General features: G+C 41.0%; 1 protein-coding gene and 1 pseudogene across 1 annotated transcript in view; one reads left to right on the top strand and one right to left on the bottom strand.

Annotated features, from left to right (window-relative positions):
- Window positions 1–16,903, top strand: part of LOC138385789 (uncharacterized) — a 39,259-nt gene extending 22,356 nt beyond the window's left edge. Inside the window, exons 7-11 of the mRNA XM_069472010.1 lie at window positions 5,420–5,552; window positions 14,113–14,219; window positions 16,142–16,201; window positions 16,378–16,490; window positions 16,892–16,903. Coding sequence (XP_069328111.1) covers window positions 5,420–5,552; window positions 14,113–14,219; window positions 16,142–16,201; window positions 16,378–16,490; window positions 16,892–16,903 — 425 coding nt within the window. The remainder of the gene's footprint in view (window positions 1–5,419; window positions 5,553–14,112; window positions 14,220–16,141; window positions 16,202–16,377; window positions 16,491–16,891) is intronic.
- Window positions 1,694–2,108, bottom strand: LOC138386629 (translationally-controlled tumor protein-like; annotated as a pseudogene).
- Window positions 16,904–22,186: the final 5,283 nt, after the last annotated feature.

The raw sequence follows: 22,186 nt of genomic DNA, 5'->3' as shown, positions 1-22,186 counted from the left end.
CTCTGTCTCCTCGGTGCTCAGCTGGGCCCACTCTGAACCCCAGGGCTCTCTGAACCCTGGGGATCTAGGAACTGGGGAACGCTTGGCCTGGAGCTCCATCAGCCCTCAAGTGCATGATGTCGGCTTGGCCTAGTCACAAACCTGTGAGGTCCAGAAAGAACCGGAAGATGGCAGAAGACCAAAAGCCACTGAAAGGTCATCAGGAGTGGCCATCTGCAGATCAGATGGTTTCCCTGAGCCCAATTTAGCCAGTCCTGCCTGCTGCCTCAGGCCCCAAAAGTTCCCAAAAGACCCAGTGAGGACTCAGGGGTACCCTATCACCTGGGCCTGTTCCACTCCCACTCCAAACCCCATATTATAATTTCCAGGGCTGTTTCACTTCTGGAGGATTTTGGACAGGGAGGGCAAGTACGTGACTTAGGCATGTACAGGGGCAAAATCCAACCATAAAATGGTCCATCCACAAGCTTGCGCTGGGTCAGACCTTTACAACAGTATCATGCCACCCAAGTGGTAAATACACTTCCCCAAATAAGGCTTTGTTGCTTATATCTTAGCCATAGTCCACAGAAATGCCAGCAGCAGTAAGGAATGCAAGGGCCAAGTTCAAAAGTCAAGATGTAATCTTCAAAACGGCTTTATTAATTCCAAAACAGGAAGTCACCAGTTAAAATCCTGAAATTATTTTATTGGGGTTTCATCCTGGGGTAATGGCTAAACAATGGAAATCTTTATAGAAGGGTTCCAAGGTCCAAGGTGTGAATCATCCAACATTAAGTACATTTTGCTTAAGTCCTATAATCGAGCAAACAGACTTTATGTTCTGTTTATAAAACTGCAAATTACACAGGAAATTACACATGTTCCTTGTCAATGGAAAGATGCTATTTTTAACAAGCTTAAAAAAAAAATTCAACCACAAAGAGAAGGTCCTACCAGGGCCTGGCATCCACAGATGAACATGTGAGTAGTGGTCAAGCAGAACACTCTGATGTCCACCAGAATGTAGGAGGCCCACCTGCTCCAGTGGTCCCAGGAAGGGGCAGAGAGGGAGAGAGGTGAGAACCTCTCTGGGGGAATGTTGTTTCCATGAAAATTTACACTTGACCTTTTGGAAAGAGAGCTCTCTCTGGAAGGAATGAGAAGAGGTTCGTCAGCTGGGTAAGAGAAGGCTCAGGGGAGGAAGGTGCCTGGCGTGTTAGGCAAATGGGAAGTCTGATGTTCACCACAGAGCAGTAGGCGGGAAAGTGGCTGGAGATGTGGCTCAAGAGGCCAGCGGACCCACGCGGCCAAAAGCCATCAATGCTAAGTTAGGGAGTTAGACTTTCTCCTCTGTACACAGGGTGAGCCTTGATGGTTTTGAAGCAGGACAGTGACACAGTGAGAGCTGGGTTTTTCAAAAGTATCTTGGGCAGCTTTGCAGAATATGCTTTAGAGAAAGAAACATCTGGACAATGTGAGACTAGGAGGGTTTTGGTTTTTTTTTAGTTTAAATTCATTTTATTTTTGGACAACCTACATGCCATGTTTTTTCTTAAAAAACAATGTCTCTGCTCCAAATACATCACAGTCAAAATAAGTGAAGAGCTCAAGATGACACTAGTCCTATTTGTCTTAAGTCTGGGTGTATGTGGATGACAAGCAGTAGCAGTTATCATGGTGGGTAATAGGTCCAAAGTAACTGCTGACTTTGTTAACAGCTTTCCATTTCTAAGCCACCCTTAAGGAAAATCACATATGGGGTCGCACCATCCTCTTGGTAGTCCAGTAGGGCAGCCACACCACCCGGATTGTGTTTTCACCAATAAAGAATGGGTAGGTTTTGAAATTAACAAGGATGTGGTTGATGTGTTCTACAGCCCCTGTCATTAAAGGTTTTACTCTTTCTGGTCTCTGTTACTCAAATTTGCCTTTGATTGATTTCATGTGTTCTTTGACATGCTCCTTGTAGGCTTCTTTTGTGTTGCTGATTTCCTGCAAGGGATGGTTCATGACAATATCAACACCAGTGATTACTGCGCTTTGGTACCTTCGCCCTGGGGGCCCTCAGCAGTGGCATTTCCACCAGTGAGCGGGTTATCAATGTTACCCTCTGTCCAACAGACCATCTTCCCCTCCACCCCCAGACACAGCCCATTTGCAATCTCCCAGATCATGTAAATGTCGCAGAACATTTTGTCATGGCTGATGAGACATGATAGATAGATAGATAGATAGGTCCCGATAGATAATCATGATGGCAGCCGCAGGGAGCCGGCACAGGAGCCTAGAGTGGTGCTGGGGGTGGGGGCGGAGAGCATGGAGCAGGGAGCCGGTGGCAAAGCAGGATTCTTTTACTCTAGTTCAAGTAAGAGAAGATGAAGTGGAGACCTGAGGCTGCGGTGATGGAAAGATAGAGTATAAATATATTTAGGAGGGAGAATTGACAGGATCTAGCAGCCAGATCAATGGGAGTGGTAGGAAAGATTCTGAAGTCAGGGACACCTGAGGAAGTTTGGTAATCAACTAGAGAGAAAACAGAAGGAAGTACAGGGTTGGTGGGTCCATACTGGATCTGTGGAGTGGTTTCCAGGCAAGGCTTGCCGGCGTCAGAAATATATGTCTGCTCATCGGGGAGGCAGTGGTGGAAGGGAGGACGCCTTGCACATGGACGCACTCCGTCAGGTTCCTCCTAGTCTGGTGTTGCAGGACTTGTGAAATCCAGAGGTGACGCTGGGAAGCAAGCCACTAATACTGTGTACTAAGTGCCACTTACACTGTTATTTCACAGTGCTTCCCAGTCAGTCCTCACAGTGCTTCTAGGAGATAGGTATTATGATCTTTCTTTTACCAACAAGGAAATTTGGGTTCAGGGAAGTTAAGTGACCGTCCAAGGAGTTGCACAGCACTTTCCAGAGGGAGGTTTTAAACCTGGGGATTTTATGAATTTTACTACATCACCCTGCCTCTTAGGCACATCTAGGCATAGCCATGTCACTGCTAAGTTCTCTGAGACAGAGAGTAAATTAAAGTGGTTATTGTTGGTGAGCATGTTTTTGTTTTAGTAAACATTTGTAAAGAAATGTAAGATTAGGTAAAAAATGGGTTGAGGTGAATACAGCTGGAGTGGGTCAGGTACTACCAGGGCCTGAGCACATACTCAGCCTTATACCAAGGAATTTGTTCTCAACCTAGAGAGAAGAATTTAGTTCTGCTTGAACTTTGGTTAAAGTCCTGGAGCAGAAAAGCCCTGTGCTGAGCAGCGTCAGCCTTCCTGCCTTCCAACAGGGGCTTTAGGACTCGCTAGAGGGCCACACTCTGGAGAGTTGTTTACACGGGCATTTTCCAAACTGGATATTTTTCATGGGCAAAGATGAAATTGTCACCTCTCTTACCATCAGCTGGAGGGAGATTTGGGGTGTTTTTCCCGAGGGTGTGCAAGTTGTACCAGGCCAATCACAGGCCCGGAAGCACCCTTCCTCGCCAAGGACCATTTGAGCCACGCTGGCTCAGCTAGGGGTGTAGATTGGCTGAGAAGGTTTCTTTCTTTGCAACGCTGAGCAGCAGTAAAGGAATTTAGCCTTTGGCCTTCAGCCTTGCCCCCGTTGGCCACTGCTGCTTTCTGGCATGCCAGAAGGGGGCAAAAAGAAATCAGTGCCACATGTGATCAGTATCCACATCATTAATCATTCTGGGCAGTCAACTCAACTTTCCAAAGGCATTTATGTCTGTGGAGAGATTTTATAAATAGAAAAATTATATTCCATTCATGTTCATGAGTCATGGCATTATTAGCGACACTGTACTTGGAAAAACAATGAACAGTGAGATAACAGTTTCTACAATACAATTGCACTTTGCACTCTACTAGTCATTGATTCATTAATTCATTCATTTAACAAACAATTATTAAATACCCACCACGTGCCAGATGCTGTTCTAGTGTGAATAGTATAACACTGTTTCATCATTCATGACAGCTGACATTTGCTATCACTCCCATGCCCTGGGTGTAAGGACAAACGGGATTGAGAAAAGTTAGGCTTATCCCCAGTAAAACCAAAGGCTGGGCCAGTTTTCATCCCTTCACCTGTGTTCTGAAGGAAATAAATCCTGTCTATCTCATCCAACAATCCAGTAGATTAGATTCATATCCAAAAAAACCAATGGAACACTTTTTTTTTTTTTAAAGCATACTTTTTCCTTTTTTTCAACTGTTAACCTAGCATGGCCCAATGTCCAAATTTACCTTCTGTCCCTAAAAAGTCAGTTTTCTTTTAAGGATTGGAAACTTTATACATGATTGTCATTGACTCTTCTTTCTTCCTTGCTCTTCCTACACACTGGTTGACATTCCCTTAACATCAGCTTCATAAGGGCAGGATTTTTGTCCCTTTTGTTCTCTCTTGGAGCCCCAGTGCCCCGACCAGTGCCCGACACATCATAGGAGTTCAAAAATATTTGTTGAATGCTGAATGAATTCAAGTCTTGTCTAGCCCTGGGGTTAGGCTCTCAAGTCATCACGTTAGTGTATAATTAGTTAAATTTAGTTAAATGGGCCTTTAAAATCCCTTAAATTGTCCACACAATGCAATGTATGGACATATTATCTCTAAGCTTCACACAGTTTCTTCCCCAGCTTTGGAACAGATCACCTGCTCTTTCTTCAGCTGGGGACCGAACGAAGTGGCTGGCTAGTGTTCAGGGTGTGCATTTAACTATAAACATTTGGAAGCTCCAGAAAGTGATTTGGCTTTGGGGCTGGAGCTCGAGATCTCCCATCTCACATTTACGGAGTGGATGAGCCCGCATTATGGCCACAGCGATTTCTCTTCCTCCATCCCCTTCCTGTTTTTCTCTTTGCCAAACTCCTACGCTCAAACTGGTGTACATTAAATGTGTACGTGATGCTGCTGCACGGCAGCGACAATGGACTTTATAAAAGCTGCGTAGACTGACAAGGGTGAACCAGACCCCAGGACCCCTGACCTCAGTCATGAAGTCTACGAAGGCAAGACGGTCCTTTCTCCTTCAAACTCTAGAGCTCACTTTTCAGGCTCCTTTAAAGGACTGAATCCCCTTATACAGCCTGTCGCCTCCCCAAGATCAGCAGACAACTCGTTCATCTTCTACCAAGAAATTTCTAAGAGACATCAGTTTTCCTTTTTAGTAAAAGTAAAGGCGACAGTCTAAATCTTAGATGGAATTTCCTTTCATGCAGAGCAATGTTGGGCTTCCTGTTGTAAAGAACAAAGAATGTACTGAGCACAAAACGAGGATTTTTAAATCACTTAGGCAGTATGTCCTTGACTACGTTGCAGAATGCATCTGCTCACACAAGTCCAATAAACACCGTCTTAAAAAAATAAAATCAGCTTAGCTGGTGATAAACAGGGGAATGCTTCTCTAAAAATAACAGAGTTCTCTGATTCTCTTGTAGGAATCAAGAAGAAAAGTGAAAGTTTGACTGAAGCTGGTCCTTGGTTGGTGAAGTTGCACTTGGCAGATAACGGCATAGATGGAAAAGGAAGAGGAGAAAATGACTTGTTGGAATTCACTCAAATTTTAACACGGTGAGTAGCAGATTAAGAGGTTTTATTTATTCACCGTCCAAAAGTAAGTGTTTGAATTAAATCATGGGGACAATGATGTAATCACAGCTCTTTAGCAGTTTCCAGTGAGGTTTTTCAGCCTTGAGAGGGAAGCAGTGATTCACCTTAGTCTTGGTACCTGACGTGGGAAACAGTTGTGTGTGAACCCGTAACGGGGTCTCAAAGACCGCACTAGAAGCCACATTTTAAGAAGTCTGCAACTGAGGAAAGACAGGCGGTATGACCTCCAGATTCTTCTTCCCTAAAGTCAGGACATAATGTAAAATATAAGCGAGGTGACCTGAGGAAGAAAGGCAGCCTACTGGGGAGTAAACACTGTCCCGTGTTTGATTACAAAGTTGTCCCAACCTCCTCAGGCAGAAAGATGCAGCTGTTCTCGAAAACATCTGGAAAGTAGAATATTTCCTTGCCATGTTTATCCTGACAACCTTAGGCATCTCCCTGTCCAGCTCTACTGAATCTATATCCCCAGTGGGCCAAGCCACAAGTCAGGGTTTGCAGCTACTGTAGGAAAAACTTTCTGGGTGGAGATGGCTCCAGACTATACCGTCTCAGGCAGTCGGTAGTGACAGCACCCCGTGACAATCAAGAGTAACAGAACACAGCCAGGGCTTGCAGCTGGAGGATGGATGGCTGTTTATTATTCTAGAAGAAAAAGATCCCCTCTTTAATGTACATTACTTCCTTATTCAGGAAGGATGGGAAGATTTCCAACTTGGATAGTTTTGCTGCTTTTTCTATAACAATTTTATTAATAAACTTCATTTTATTACCTTTTAATACATTGCTAAATGTAATATATTGCTGATATATTCTCCTTTTAGTATATTGCTAACATTTTGTTAAGGAGTTTTGCATCTACATTCATGAAGTATATTAGTCTACCCTTTTCTTGTAATGTCTTTGTCTGGTATTAGGATCAGGGAATTCTGGCCTTACAGAATGAGTTTGCTAGGAAGTGTTACCTCTTCTACTTTGTGAAATAATTTGTGTAGCATTGGCATTATTTCATCCTCAAATATTCAGTAGATATATCAGTGATAAGATCGGAACCTGGAGCTTTATGGAAAGATTTGTAACTACAAATTTGTTTTCTTTAATTGATATAGGGATATTCTGGATATTTTATCTTGGATAAAGCTTTAGTAGTTTGTGTCTTTTAAGGAATTTGTTTCAACTAAGTTGTCAGATTTATAGGCATAAAGTTATTCATAATATTTCCTTATGATCCTTTTATATCAGATCTATAGTGATGTCTCCTTTTTCACTCCTGATATTGATAATTTGTTATTGATAATTTCCAGACCAGCCTGAGCAAGAGCAAGACCCATCTCTACTAAAAGTAAAAAAATTAGCTGGGTGTCGTGGCATGCACCTGTAGTCCCAGCTACTCGGGAGGCTGAGGCAGGAGGATTACTTGAGCCCAGGACTTTGAGGTTGCAGTGAGCTACAAAGATGCCATGGCACTCTACCCAGGGCAACAGAGCAAGACTGTCTCAAAAAAAAATATATATATATATATATATATTAGCATAATATATATGTCTTCATCCTTTTATTTTTAGCCTGTGTTTTTATATTCAAATTGGGTTTCTTGTAGACAGCATATAGTTGAGACCTCTATTTTATCCATTTGACAAACCTGTCTTTTAATTGTTTAGACCATAACATGCAATGTGATTATCAGTGTGGTTGGGTTTTTAATTTACTACCTTGCCATTTTTTTCTATTGTTATTATCTGGTTTTTGTTCCTTTTTAAAGTAGTCTTCTGCCTGTTTTTGGATTGAGTAATGTTTATAATTTCATTTTTATCTCCTTTATTGACTCATTACCTATATCTCTGTCTTTTTATTTTAGTGGATGCCCTAGTGTTTACAGCATTCATTTTTAACTTATTATAGTCTACCTTCAAATAATATTACACTACTTCATTTATGGTATAAAAATCTTATAAGTAGTATACTTTCATTTCCTTCCCTTTCTTTGTGCTTTTGTTGTAATATATTTAACTTTTACAAATGTTATAAATCCCATAATACATTATTATATTTGTTTTAAGCAGTTATTTTTTAATAAGGTGGTAGTATTTTATATTTATTCACATATTTCCCATTTCTAGCATTCTTCCTTCTTTTGGATATATTCACATTTCTGTCTGGTATCATATCCTTCTGTCTGAAAGACTTACTTTTTACGTTTCTTATAGTCCTGATCTGCTAGCAATAAATTCTCCAAGCTTTTGTATATCTAACAAGTCTGTTTTGCCTTCATTTTTAAAGATTTTTTTTGCTAGGTATAGATTTCTTGGTTGAAAGTTAATACTTTTAAGAAGTTGCTCCACTGTCTTCTTGGGTTGCTTCTGAGGAGACATCATTTTATGTCTGTTCTTTTGTATATAATTTGTCTTTTTTTTTCTCTGACTGCTTTTAAAACTTTCTTTTTATCACTGGTTTTCAGCAATTTAATTAGGACCTGCCTTAGTATGATTTTCTTCTTGTTTCTTCTGATTGGGGTTTGTTGAACTTCCTGAATCTACGCATTTACAGTTTTTATCAAATTTAGAAAATTTTGACCACGATTTTTCAGGTATTTTTCTATCACTCCTGATCACTCCTGTCTTTTTCTTTCTGAAATTCTAATTACATGTATGTTAGGCTGCTTGATTTTGTTCCACAGGTAAATAATTCATTTTTTTCAGTCCATTTTTCCCCTGCATTTCATTTTGAATAGTTTCTATTGCTATGTCTTCACATTCACTAATCTTTTCTCCTGCAATGCTGTTAATTCCATCCAATATTTTTTATCTCAGACATTGTACTTTTTAATCTCTACAAGTTCAACTTGAGCCTCTTTTATAGCTTCCATTTCAGTCTTCATACTTTCCCCACTTTCTTGAATATAGAGAGTATACTTAAAATAAATCTTTTAATGACTGTGACTACTAATTCTATTATAAGTGTCATTTTTGGGTGTTTTCATTGATTAATTTTTCTTCTGGGTCAAATTTTCCTGCTTCAGTAATTTTTTTATTGGAGGCTAGACACGATGAATTTATGTTGCTGGGTGATGAATTTTTTTAAACTCCTTTTTTATTCTTTTTAATATTTGGAGGCTTTTTTCTCTGATGCAGTTAAGTTCCTTGGCAAGAGTTGGAGTCCTTTGAGGTTTGCTTTAAAGTTTTGTTAGAACATATCCAGAAGAGCTTTTATTCTAGGATGAATTCAGTCCCACTACTGAGGTAATACCCTTTTTAGGACTCTACTTGATGCCCTCTGTATTAGGAGGTTTTTATGCTCCGGGTGGTGGCAATTTTAACTGTTTCCAGCCCTGCATGAACTTCAGAGATTGTTCTACCTGCTCCCGTCCTGTGATTCTTCCCTAGCCTTAGTAACTTCCTCAAAAGTGTATGTTGAGTAGCACTCAACCAAAGATTTGGGGTAAACCCTCTGCAGAAAGCACAGAGCTCTCTCTTTCTGTAAAGGCCTCTCCTCTCCAATATTCTATCGTATAAATTCGAGCTGTCTCTACCCAAACTCTTCAGAACACACTGAACATGATAGCAGAACTGGCTACATAGTTTGTGGGCACCCAGTGCAAAATGGAAACTCCGTGAACCCAACAGAATCTGATTGCCCGCCTCCTCCCAATGCTGCACTCTGGAAACTCTCTTCGGTTAGTAAGCTGGCACACTCACAGGGCTCACTTGGTATGTTCCCCCTTTTCAGGGATCATCGTTCTATGCTGCCTGTTTTCCAATGTCTGAAAACCACTGTTCAATATATTTTCTCTGTTTTCTTAAACTGGTTTTGGGGGGAGGGTAAATCCAGTCCCTGTTACTCCATCATGGCCAAAAGCAGAAGTCCTGCTTCATTTTATAGAGCAACTATTATGCAATAGATGCTAAGAATATAGTTTTATTACTCCTCACATCAACCCTAAGTCATAAATGTTATTTTTCATACTTTACAGACGAGTAAACTAAGGTTCAAAGAGAGTAAATCAGTTGCCCAGAATGTCAAAGTTGTAACTGTAAAGTTGAGTTTCAAACTTGGGTCCTACTGGCTCAAAGTCTAAGCCCGTTTCCTTGTTTGAAGCACCCCCGCCCTCACAGATCCCTGGAGTATGCCCTGTTCCCCTCTCCACTGAACTCACCTGCTTCACCCTGACTCTTCCTGCACCACTTTTGGCTCTCACCCATGATGACTACAACCTACCTCTGCTGACCACTTTTTAGCCACTGTCCTTGATTTTGCATTTCCTTTCAACTATTCTTACTTTAGTGACCTAACCAACTTGAACTCGTAATGACAGCTTAATGCAAATTTAACATCCATAGTTTTTGAACCATTTAACTATTCTGTGTCTTTTCAGCCTCACCTCATCTCATGGGCAGTTGGTGACTTTCTGATGTGACTTGTGCAGTGAGTTGCATGCTCACCTCAAGCACAGCTACTCCTCTCCATTTCCACCTTCACAGATGCATCGCTCATTCTCCCTCCGCACTCCTCTGCAGTGCCTACAGCTGTGCCCTGGAAGTGGAAACACTGTCTTTGCAGCCCCAACCCACCCTGTCAGATCCGCTTCTGAGCCAGCTGTAGAGAGAGTTGGTGGCCGATCAAACAGACTCCAGGAGTATTTCAAGGAACACCTTTGTGGCTCATCACCTTTTATCATTTGGGTCCTAAATATCTAGGAAAGAGGAGCTCAGTGGATGCAAGGGGAGTTAGGGGAATAATTGTCTGGGAGCCTGTTAGCATAGTCAGCTCATGGGACTTGCTTAATTGAATATGCTTGGAATGGCTTATGTATATACATTTATGTTGGGGTAACATTTGGTGATGGAGAATATGAGACACAAATCACTTGCCTACCTGCTGGCTCTAGTCACCCTTGTGATACCGACCAGGTTCATTCTGCCCATGAGCAGTAAACCAATCACTGTGACAATGGGCTTTGCAAAAGAAAAAAGATTTATTCACAGGACAGCCCAGCAAGGAGGAGGAAGAACAGCTCTCAAATCCGCCTCCCCAAAGATAAAGTTTAGGGATATTTACGGGTTAGAGAAATGGGTGGTCTAAGCGTGGGAAAAGGTGATTGGCAGTGGGGAAAAATGAAGTAATCGGTGATCTGTACAGGCATGGTTGGGGCTCCCGGCTCTTCATAGGATGCAAGTTCATGAAATGGTGGTGTTAGCATGATCTGAGGGTGGGGGGTTTGGCCCTCTGATGTCCAGCACTGGCACAGGCCCAGTTGGAGGGCCAGTGGTCCCAACCAATTTGAACTGGACAGTTCCTGAAAAACAACTTAAGTGACCATTACCACGGTGACATACAGAATTGTCATTTTTAAGGAAGCAATGGGAGGTTAAATTATAGTGTTTAACAGCATGGCTTTTAGCTACATGGGAAAAAAAATAACAAAAGCCAAGTGACCAAAAGCAAACAGAGCAGGTTAAGTTTGGCAGACCTAACCAGATTAGCCCCTCGGTTTCACCTGGTACCACCCGGGTCTATCCCCACCTTCAGGTTAACTAGTCTGGGGACAAGGGATGCCAGGCCTTTGTTTGTGATGAGGCCTGCCCCCAGCTTTGCTGCATTAGTCTCCAGCCAGTGCCAGTGGCTTCCTTGAGCTTAACGGAGGAGCCAAATGGCCCGACTGCTTGCCCTGGTCGTGAACCAGGCCTCGCTCTGGTCAGGACTCATGAAGCCGCGGTCCATGGGCTGGCAGAGCAGAGCGACGACTGCAGGCTGGCCCTTCGTCAGATGCTTTCGGCTCTGAACACACGCATCACGATGGCAGAACTGGCTACATAGTTTGTGGGCACCCAGTGCAAAATGGAAACTCATGAGCCCTTATCCAAATATCATGGATAATTTCAAGATGACAGTAGCGGAGCGCTAGGCCAAGCGAGGGGACCTTCAGGGGGTGGGGCTCTGTGACAGGGCGCATGAACACGCTGTCCATGTGCACCAGTGCGGGGGATTCCTTTCCCCTGTGGTTTCTGTTCTGACATGAACTATTTAAATCATTTTGTTTTCTTTTTTCTAAAGTGTAAGAATTAAGAACTACTGGAAGGCAACGTATATTTTCTTGGTATATTTGAATCAAGCAGTTTGCCTGGCCTCACGGCCCTGCCCCGTGATTTACTAGCAGTTTAATCCTAGGAAAGTTAAATAGCTTCCCTTTACCTCAGTTTCCTCATTTGTAAAGATGGAGATAATAATAGCGTCTAACTCAAGTGATTGTTATAGGGTTAAATGTATGTAAGGAGCTAACTATAGGGCCCAGGGCACCAACTATGAATAGCACCTTTGTACAATTAGAAAAAGAGCCCCTCCAGACGGATGAATCATAAAGATACCACCTCTGAGCCAGAGGGGGTTCCCTTTTGAGGTCCGTGCTTCAGGGCCCAGAGCTGGGCTGGATTTCAGCCCCACTCACCCCCTTGGAAGGCACCTTTCTGCAGGGCACAAGTGCTTACTCATGTCGGTGGCCTTGGTCACAGCTGGTACAGAGTGAACGCTCCATCAAACCTTAGCTCCTGTGAGGCGCATGATGCAGTGGCTAAATCCATGGCCTCTGGAGTTGATATAGATGCAGAATTGTTGAATTATGAAGTTTGTCTTCCACACTCCCTGCCTTCCGTGTGTGGACCCCCTGTTCCCCTCTCACCCATCTTGTCCATACAAATTAGACACAGCCAGGCAGTTAAGGAAGCCAAAGCTGGTCAAGTCCTGACCAGACAGACTTTCCCTGGGAGCAAGACCTTCAAGAGGGAGAGTCTGGCAGGGCCATCCAGCCCCAGCCTTGAATTCTGGCTGCTGAATCAGTGGAAAGTATGTACAGCAAGGCAGAGAGTGATGTCATATTCAATGCTGACCCCAGCTGAAGTTTCATATCCCCAGCACATGGTAAGAGCTCAAAACTGTTTTATTGATTGATTGATTGAGACAGGGTTCAGTAGCCGGATCATAGTTCACTTGGAATCTCAAACTCCTGGGCTCAAGTGATCCTCTTAGCTCACCCTCTCAAGTAGCTGGAACTACAGGTGTGCACCACTGTGCCTGGTTAATTTTTTAAATTTTTTACAGAGATGGGCTCTTGCTATGTTGCTCAGGCTGGTTTCTAACTCCTGTCCTCAAGTGATCCTCCTGCCTCGGCCTCACCAAGTGCTGAGACTATAGACATGAGCCACCACACCCAGCCTCAAATTGTTTTATTGATAATCATATGATAGTTTGTTTCAGAGCAGAGTCCATGTGTTAAATGCTCTTAATCCTTCCAGTGCTGGCCAGACACGGTGGCTCACACCTGTAATCCTAGCACTCTGGGAGGCCGAGGCAAGAGGATCGTTTGAGCTCAGGAGTTCAAGACCAGCCCGAGCAAGAGCAAGACCCCGTCTCTACTAAAAATAGAAAGAAATTAGCTGGACAACTAAAAATATATAGAAAAAAATAGCCAGGCATAGTGGCACATGCCTGCAGTTCCAGCTACTTGGGAGGCTGAGGCAGGAGGATTGCTTGAGCCCAGGAGTTTGAGGTTGCTGTAAGCTAGGCTGATGCCATGGTACTCTAGCTCAGGCAACAGAGTGAGGCTCTGTCTCAAAAAAAAATAAATAAATAAATCCTTGCAGTGCTAAGCACATAATATGCATTTAATAAGTATGCACTCAATACGCATCATTGGTATTGTGTTTGCAAGATGCTTTCATATAAACCATTATTCTGATTTCACCACAAACTTGTGAAACAGGCAGAATAGCCCTTTTCAGGCCAGTTTTACAGATGAGAAAGGTGAGACCTTTCTCACATGGCCTGCCCATGACTACATGATTTGACAAAGGGTCAAATCCGACCGGAAGCCGAGGCCTTCACCCAGATTTCCCGTCCACTCCTTATGCCAGAGATTCACAAAGACCAGTCAGAAGGCCAGTGCCAGGCCTACACTTTAAAGAATTTTCAACAGTCCTCAAAGAAAATAGAAAAATAAAGACAATGCAGTTTATTTTTCATAAAGCTAAACTTATCTGATTTAAAGAGCTATCCTTTATTTTCAGACTATACCCTTCCCCATTTTATGTAAAGATATTTCTTCTTTTATAGTGTTGCTAGGTGAGAGTTGTTATTTATTTGATGTACTAAAAGTTGCCAAAGCTTTGCCAGTCCCTCCAAATTTTTGGACATTTTGCTGGTGTGTAAAATCTAAGCAACTTGGAAGTCCTGCACAATATCACACCATGTCTTTTGAATAAGTAAATGAATGGTGGATTTAAGGCAACTAAAAATCCTCATTCTACCAATTTACCTAAGAGAAGCATCCAAACTAGAGAGACTAAATTGGGAAAAAGTGGCTTCAGGATGTCTTCGGTCTCAAATTGGGTCAGTGTATCATCTTGGGGTTGGGGTGGGAGGGTGATGGAGAGAATCTAAAAAGAAAGATCATTCTCTAAAATAACTGTACAGAGTTTCTTTGCTTGGCACAATGCCATTTTTTTTTTTTTTTGTCATTTTCTTTAAGCAGTGTGATCAAATATTCTGCCCACTTAAGGGAAATTGACCTTGGAAACAATGTCCTGGGAGAAATGGCTGCTGCTGACATACTTGAAGCACTGAGAGCCAGAAAGACAGGTAGAGTGCTTTCGGTTTATGTGTTTCTCTCTGCCGACACCCACTCATTGCCAAACACTGTAATACAACTTGATCCACTTTTTTCATTTAAATAACTGGCCCGGACTATGTGATGACCAGGAACACAGTCACAGTCTGTCCACCATTGTGTCAACTGGTCCAGTGATTTGCAGAGTTCAAGAAATTTCATGATATCACATGCAGCCTTCAAACTAAGTAATGAACGCTTTAAAAGTGAAATTTTCTCTATTGCTCTTTTCCTCTCTCTCTCGTCTCCCACCCTCACCTATTCTCCAAGAAACTCTTCTCCCATACTCTATTCTCCCCCCGGCCCAACCTGCAAGGATTTCTCCAGATATCAGTTGGGAAACTCCAGTAACAGCCCCTGTAAGGTTATGATGTGCTCTCTGGATCATCAAAGAATGGTTAAATTGTGATTGGCATAGGGAGAACATTCTGATCCTGCAACTCCTTGAAGAGGAGAGAATCACATTTGAAATGAATTGGTTCAGGTTGGTCACCCCTGGTCTCCATCACCAATATGCACGACCAGAATTAATGATGGCTACTCTCACAGCTGATAGAGGGGAGGCGAAGAAATGTCATTTTCAATGAAGCTCAACAAACCACTTCATAAACAGATTTGAAAATACAAATTCAATGTTGTGAAAAGTGGGGAGCACTCTTGGTATGTTACCAGGCACGTCAAGAAGAGAGAATTAAGTAGCACAAGCATCCAGTCTTTATATTTCCCTAGTGAAATGCTCTAAGAGATGTGACATGATCATATACTGCATTTCTCTTTTAATGCTGGCAGGGTTTTTGAGAGAAGAATTATAATGATATCACTATCTATCATATTGCCATTTTTTCAAACTAAAACTATAGCATTTTTTAACAGCCAATCGAGTGATTCCAAGATTTTTAAATTATCCCTTTGTTTTAGAGAATTAGAACATCTACTTCCTATTCCATCAGAGTTAAATTCAAATTCAACAGAATTATCCTGCTAAATTTAATTCAAATTTAGTTTCGATTTAAGCTCAATAAACTGAAGGCAGGTTAATGCTTTCATTTTGTTTTTCCTGGCACTGCAGTAATTTTTTCATTATACACTGCAGACAGAGACATTACGAGACTGCAGGCAGCTTTCTGACCACTGCTGTAGTGAATGTTAATGATGTTCGGTCTCAAAGGACTTGATGGAAAATGATTATCACTGAGTGTGTATTTGGAGCTGGAAAACATCACGCTTGCTTAGTAAATGTTTTAATTTGCATAAATGAGAAGATAATTGTGAAATACCCACCTAGAAATACAAGTACTCATTTTAAAAGCATTAAAAAGTAATTTATAGTTCAAGAAATTATTTTGTCAAATATAATAGTACATATCATGAGTAGCCTTAATGCATCCAGAGCACTTAAATCAGATTGTTCATTTGAACGCCAAGGAAGAATTGTCAAAACAAGGTTCACTGGTTGGATTCTGTAGGGAAAATCTCTTGCCACTTAGCCCTAATGGCATCATTTTAAACATTAAAAGCAGTTAGTAGTATCACTGATTATAGAACTAATGATCTTCTATTAATTGCTTCTTTGTTCTTACCACTTGCATGTTAACAAGATAATTTCTAATTCTAATTCTAATTCTAATTTGTTCATGAAATCCAAACGAACAGCCTGAGGTCACTTATTTGCCTACCAAGAAGTTCTTAATGACCTACCATTGATGATGGAATACTCACCATGAAACCTTGCTCAGAAACATCAGCAACCTCATTAAAAAAAAGATAACAAAAAGACAAGCTGTTGTGCACATCTTGCAGGGTTGTTTTTCCACTAAAAAGGAAACAGAATACTTCAGGACCATTTCATTTATTCATTCTTTACTTATTTCTTTCCGTATACTCTATCATCCAGGTAAAAGATATGACAATGAGAATGGAAAAGAAATGACAAGTATGGGAAGGTATTTCAGAGGTAAAGTAATTGTTGTGATCCCTCACATCAAGGAGACATAGAGAAGGGTATCAGGTGAAAGTTGCCCAGCTAGGAAGAATGTGGGGAATGCTTCCCTTAGACGCCGGAGACCCAGTCCGTCCAATGGAGCTGTGAAATATCCTACCCATTTATGAGTATGTTCTTCCCCCATGCAGGTAAACTACCAATCTTAAAAATCACAGTCACTCCCCAGATCTCTTCAGACACCTTCAGATCTATTTGGGAAAATAGCAAGAAATCTGGTATTACCCGTAAAAAGAAGAAAAAGGTATGTTCTTGGGTGTCTGTGTCGGTGAGTAGTGGCCACCAGGGGGAGCTGTATGGAGCCTGGGCACTCAGGCTGGGGTAGACCTTGCCGTCAGCTGCAGGTGCATGAGGACTTAGGTTCCAGGTCACATTCCCCCAAACTATCGTTCGATTCTGATGGATGATGATTGTACCAAGAGACAAGCAGTAAGAGAACAGCACAGTTGTCAGTGCAGACCCTACCTCCCTTCAACTCCCAGCCCCACCCAAATCCTAGTTGCTGCTGGCCTACTCTATATGAAGCCTGTGCTACTTCTTAGGAGGGAATGCTTTACCTCTGTTTATTCTATATTGTATGAAGCTGAACTTCCCCCCACCTTTTTTCTTTTTTCAATGTACTATTTCCTGTTCTTTATTTCACAGGCTAAAAACTGAATATGGATGCCATGGACACCATCTATTTCCACAGCCAAGCAGCACACCTGTAAAAATATTGCTTGTTCTGGAATGATATTTTTTACTGTAAACAAGCCCCTTTCATGTTTTAAAATTTGATAAGACTATTTTATGAAGGTTCAGAGTAGCATTAATCCTATCACACTTGTCATTTTCTAAAATGTGGGTTTTACAAGTAGGCCTTAGTAAAAAGAGGTGCAGTTCTTCTCTGGGGCTTCTCTCCTGCATGTGAAATTTATAATTTGAAGGAAGTCATATTCTTTATATAAAAAGGGAAGAAAGTCTGCACTCGAATGTTTATAGCAGCACAATTCACAATTGCAAAGATGTGGAAACAACCCAAGTGCCCATCAATCCATGAGTGGATTGATAAAATGTGGTGTATGTGTACCATGGAGTACTACTAGCCATAAAAAAAATGGTGAACTAATACCTCCTGTATTATCCTGGGTGGAGCTGGAGCCCATTCTTCTAAGGGAAGTATCACAAAAATGGAAAAACAAACACCACATGTACTAATTAATTGGTACTAATTGATCAACACTAATGCTCACATACAGGAAGTAACATTCAATAGGGTGTCAGGCAGGTGGGAGAGGGGAGAAGGGGGTGGGTAAATCCACACCTAATGGATGCGATGCACGCTGTCTGGGGGATGGGCCTGCTTGTAGGGCACTGCAAAGGCAATTTACGTAACCAAACCGTTTGTACCCCATAATGCTCTGAAATAAAAAAAAATTAAAAATTAAAAATTAAAAAAGAAAGTATTTTCTTTCATAAATAAACCTAGAGTTAGGAACAATAAGAAAGTTTGGAAATAATAACGTCCTAAAAGATAACAAGATAACATTCCTAAAAGCAAGGATTTTCCCCAAATGAAGAAACTTCTTATCACTCTGCCACACTGTGAAGATGCCAGACAACCCCATGGGAGGTGGAAGAGGTGTATGTATGGATGACAAGTTGGACGAGTGGAGTTTTATATGCCTTGATGGTGTGGTGCAGGGACGAAGAGCATGCCAGGGAGTTAGATGAACTAGAATTCTCTGTGGAGCACCTGCTGCTGTCCAAGCAGGTAACCTTGGGCAAATCAGTTCACGTTATACACCTCAGTTTTCCCTTATGTAAAATATAGTTACGAATAGCACCTATTTCATGTGGTGAGGATTGAATGAGACAGCACATGTCAAGGTCAAGCATTTTGGAACAATGCCACATTCATAGTATGCACTTAAAAATACATATAAGTGGCTGTTGTTACTATCGTGGATGTTAGAATTGAGTGGCTTCAGTTATTTCACCTATGACAGCTACTCAAGAAAAATAGAAAAGAAAAAAAAAGACAACTCAAGACCTATTCATTTTGATGTAAAAACAAAAAATTTCATTCATTCTATGTACAAATTTAACAAGTGCTGGGCAAGTTCATGGAACCAAACTAGCTGTGGAGGTAGGTATGGGGTATTGTAAATTATCTCTACTCTCGAGGATGTTAGGATCTAGCTAAGAAGACAAGAGCCTCATACATTAAAAGTGAACAACAATACAAGAGTCAGAATAATATAAGTCATTAGGCAGGATAAGAAAGGCTATAGAGTAATGAGATCAATTTAACAAATTAACCAGAATTTCTATATCTAATTTACAAGACTTCATGAGAAATTGTTCCTGCTTTAACAACAACAAAAAAAGGCCTTTTTGAAATTTGAAATTTGCCACTCATAGCCACTGGGTGGGAGTATAAAATCAACGTGCCTCTTTAAGAGGTCTTTTGGCAATGTCTATTCAAATGAAAAAATGCATAGCCTTTGACCTAGCCATTCTGTAATACTTTTAGAAATTTGTTTACTCTCAGATGTGCAAGGAAGTATGTATGAGGAACTTCAGCACTGTTTATTTTACATTGGAAATAGCTAAATGTCTCTCAAAGAGTTCCCAGAGAAATAAATCCCAGTAAATGTATGTGATGGAATACTATTCAGCCATAAAAAGAATAATGTGGATATGTAAGTGCTCATGTGGAAAGGTTTCCAACTGATACTATTTTAAAAAGCAGGCCAGAGAATAGTATATCTGAAAATTTTGTATTAAAAATGAGTTGATATAGTATGATTCAGAAATTTCACATGTGGGTGTATATCCTAAAGAACTGAAAGCAGGACCATGAAGAAATATTTGTACACCATGTTCATAGCAGCATTATTCACAATAACCCAAAGGTGGAAGCAGCCCAAATGTCTTTGACAGATGAATGGATAAACAAAATGTGGTATATACAGAACACGGAATGTTATGCAGCCTTGAAAAGGAAGGAAATTCTGACACATGCTACAACACGGATGAACCTTGAGGACATTATGCTAAGTGAAATAAACCAGTCAAAAAAAGACAAATACTTGTATGCTTCCACTTATGTGAAATACTTAGAGTAGTCAAAATCATAGAGACAGAAAATAGAATGTTGGTTACCAGGACTCAGGGGAGGGGGAAATGGGAGTTGTTGTTTAGTGGATACAGAGTGTTGTGTTTGCAAAACGAAAAAGTTCTGAAGATTGGTTGCACAACAGTGTGAATACATGTAACACTACTGAACTATACACTTAAAAATGGTTAAGGGGGTAAGTTTAATGTGTATTTTACCACAATTTAAAATTTTTTAAAGGAATTAATGTACTGTGTGACTGCTTGTACAAATATAGGAATTTCTGGAGAGTCTATTTGCAGTACTTGAGTTTTTTAATTGTATACCTGTCTTGCTATTTTAATGTTTTCATCATTTACAAGCTGTCAATTTTTAAAAACTTAAAATTGTTTGATAAATTATGATGAACTTGTTAAACATCAGGAACAGTACTCTTTGGTCGCTACATGACCTGGTGCAAGAGTAGAAGAAGAGTAGAAGAAACACAATAAACTCGATGATTTCCTGGAAGGACAAAAATATGTGGTAGCAAAGAATGATCAGTGAGGACACAAAGATGAGTACATTTTTCCTAAGGACAGAGGGGAATCCAGCTGAAGCAGGTATGGTAAATTCTGTCCAATTTCCGAGATGTTAAAATGTGAAAAAAAGAAGGCCGGGCACAGTAGCTCACACTTGTAATCTTAGCACTCTGGGAGGCCAAGGCTGGAGGATCGCTTGAGGTCAGGAGTTCGAGACCAGCCTGGAGCAAGAGCGAGACCCAGCCTCTACCAAAAATACAAAAAATTAGCCGGGCATGGTGGTGCATGCCTGTAGTCCCAGCTACTCAGGAGGCTGAGGCAGGAGGATTGCTTGAGCCCAGGAGTTTGAGGTTGCTGTGAACTACGCTGACACCATGGCACTCTAGCCCAGGCAACAGAGCAAGACTTTGTCTTTAAAAAAAAAAAAAAAAAAGTGAAAAAAAGACAGCCCAGGGTGTGTTTGGATGACTGTGCAGACCAATCTGGCAAGGGTCCTAGAGAAGAGAGCCAGGGATGGTTGAGGGCATATTGTGGCAGGGCTTAAATGACCAATTGGGACATTTAGATTTTGTTCTGATGATATTGTGGAGCTGAGGAACATTTTGAGTAGGAGAGTGCCAGGTGGAAAAGTAGATGTAGGAAAATGAACCAGGCACGTTAGATTGAGTGCCAGTTAGATTGGGGAGGAAAGGCAGGAAAGAAGCCAGGACACAATCCAGTGGTAGGGGGATGAGGTTCAGATTCCACAATGGGAATGGAAAGTTGAGTTAATTCTAGAAACTTCTAAAGAAAGAATGAACAGATAATTATACCTGAAGGGTGAGGAAAGGGGAAGAGTCAACAGTGACTGGTTTCAGACCAGAACAATTATACCTAGGAGAGAATTATACTTCAAGCAGAGAAAGGGAACTCTTGAAGGGAAGCTAAATTTTGCAAGAAAGGTCATGAACTCCTTTTTCGCCTGCTGAGTTGGAAGCAACAATGAGCCATTCAAGCAGACATGACTGATATCTAGCAGAAAAAACTCCAGCAGAATTCGGAAGAGAGTTGTAAAAGCATGCACACAGTGTTATACACATCCACACCTATGATTCAAGAAGATCCAATATAAAGCAATTTTAGACAGATTGATCAAAATGGATCCTGAAAACTCTACTTTCTTAGGACAGTCTTAAGTTTTCTAAAGAAAGCATCATGAGATTTAGGCATGGGTTTTTCAATTGTATTTTTCATCTATTCTGAAATATTCTACATATCTCTTTTTGTTTACCTCTGAAATTGATCTATGTCATACAATTGATGATTGATGTCTTATATTGAATGAAATATGGTAGTTTGGGGGATTTAAGGAATTCTCCAAAGACAGCCAAATGAACTGAAGGGTTCCATCTGATCAAAGAAGACTAGCAAATGCCCACACACAATTATTTCCAAGAAAGAAGATGAGCCATAGCTCTTGTCTGACAAGTGTGATGGAGAGTGGACTTGCTTAGAAGGGCATTCCCAGGAGGATGTAGCATATACATTTTGGGCTGGCTTTGATCTCTAGCTTCTAGGAACAGTTTTCTTGCCTTGTCTTTATAATTTCAAACATTTGTCCCTTTGGGGAAACCAAGACAGTTTAATAGGCAAATTTCACCAGGTTTGGGCTTTTTTCTGCTAATACAATAAAGGAGTTCAGAATATGCCACCGTGGCAGAAAGGTTATTTTAAGCTGAAGGCATTTGAGAATTAACAGATGCAGGATGAGTTGTTTTATTTTGTTTTTCTGAACTCTCTTGTCTTCCTAAAAGTGGTGCCTCCAAAAGAATTCAACTACCATAAATTCCCACCCAGCAGTTTCAAAACCAGGGAAGATTGACTCCCATTACCAAAGACAAGATGTCAGCACTGGGACAATAAATCACCTAAATAGACATGTCACAAAACTGTCACATTTCCATCTATTCTCCTAAAAGCCTATTTACCTTTTCTAAATGTTATTTCCCATAAGTGCCCTTTCTCCCACTCCCTTACCCTTATTCAGACAGTATGTGAGCAGCAAATTCTAATTGCCTCTTTGAGTCAAACTTTTCTATGAACTCTGACTACTTCGGTGAATTAAAATGTCTTTTCTCTTGCTAATCTGTTGGTTTAATTTGCAATCCCCCAAGGACTGAACATAAGAGGGCAGCAGAAAAGTTTTCCTCCCTGACAACAGGCAAATTTATTTTAGTAAAGATGAATGGCATAAAAGAAGGGGGAAATGGGTGAGAACCAAATAAACAACAAAAATGTCCACTTGCACCGAGAGACACGTTTTTCTTAAAGGACTAAAAT

This window comes from Eulemur rufifrons, chromosome 7 (assembly GCF_041146395.1).
Source record: "Eulemur rufifrons isolate Redbay chromosome 7, OSU_ERuf_1, whole genome shotgun sequence".
Classification (NCBI taxonomy): Eukaryota; Metazoa; Chordata; class Mammalia; order Primates; family Lemuridae; genus Eulemur; species Eulemur rufifrons.
This window is presented reverse-complemented; position numbering and strand designations above follow the sequence as displayed.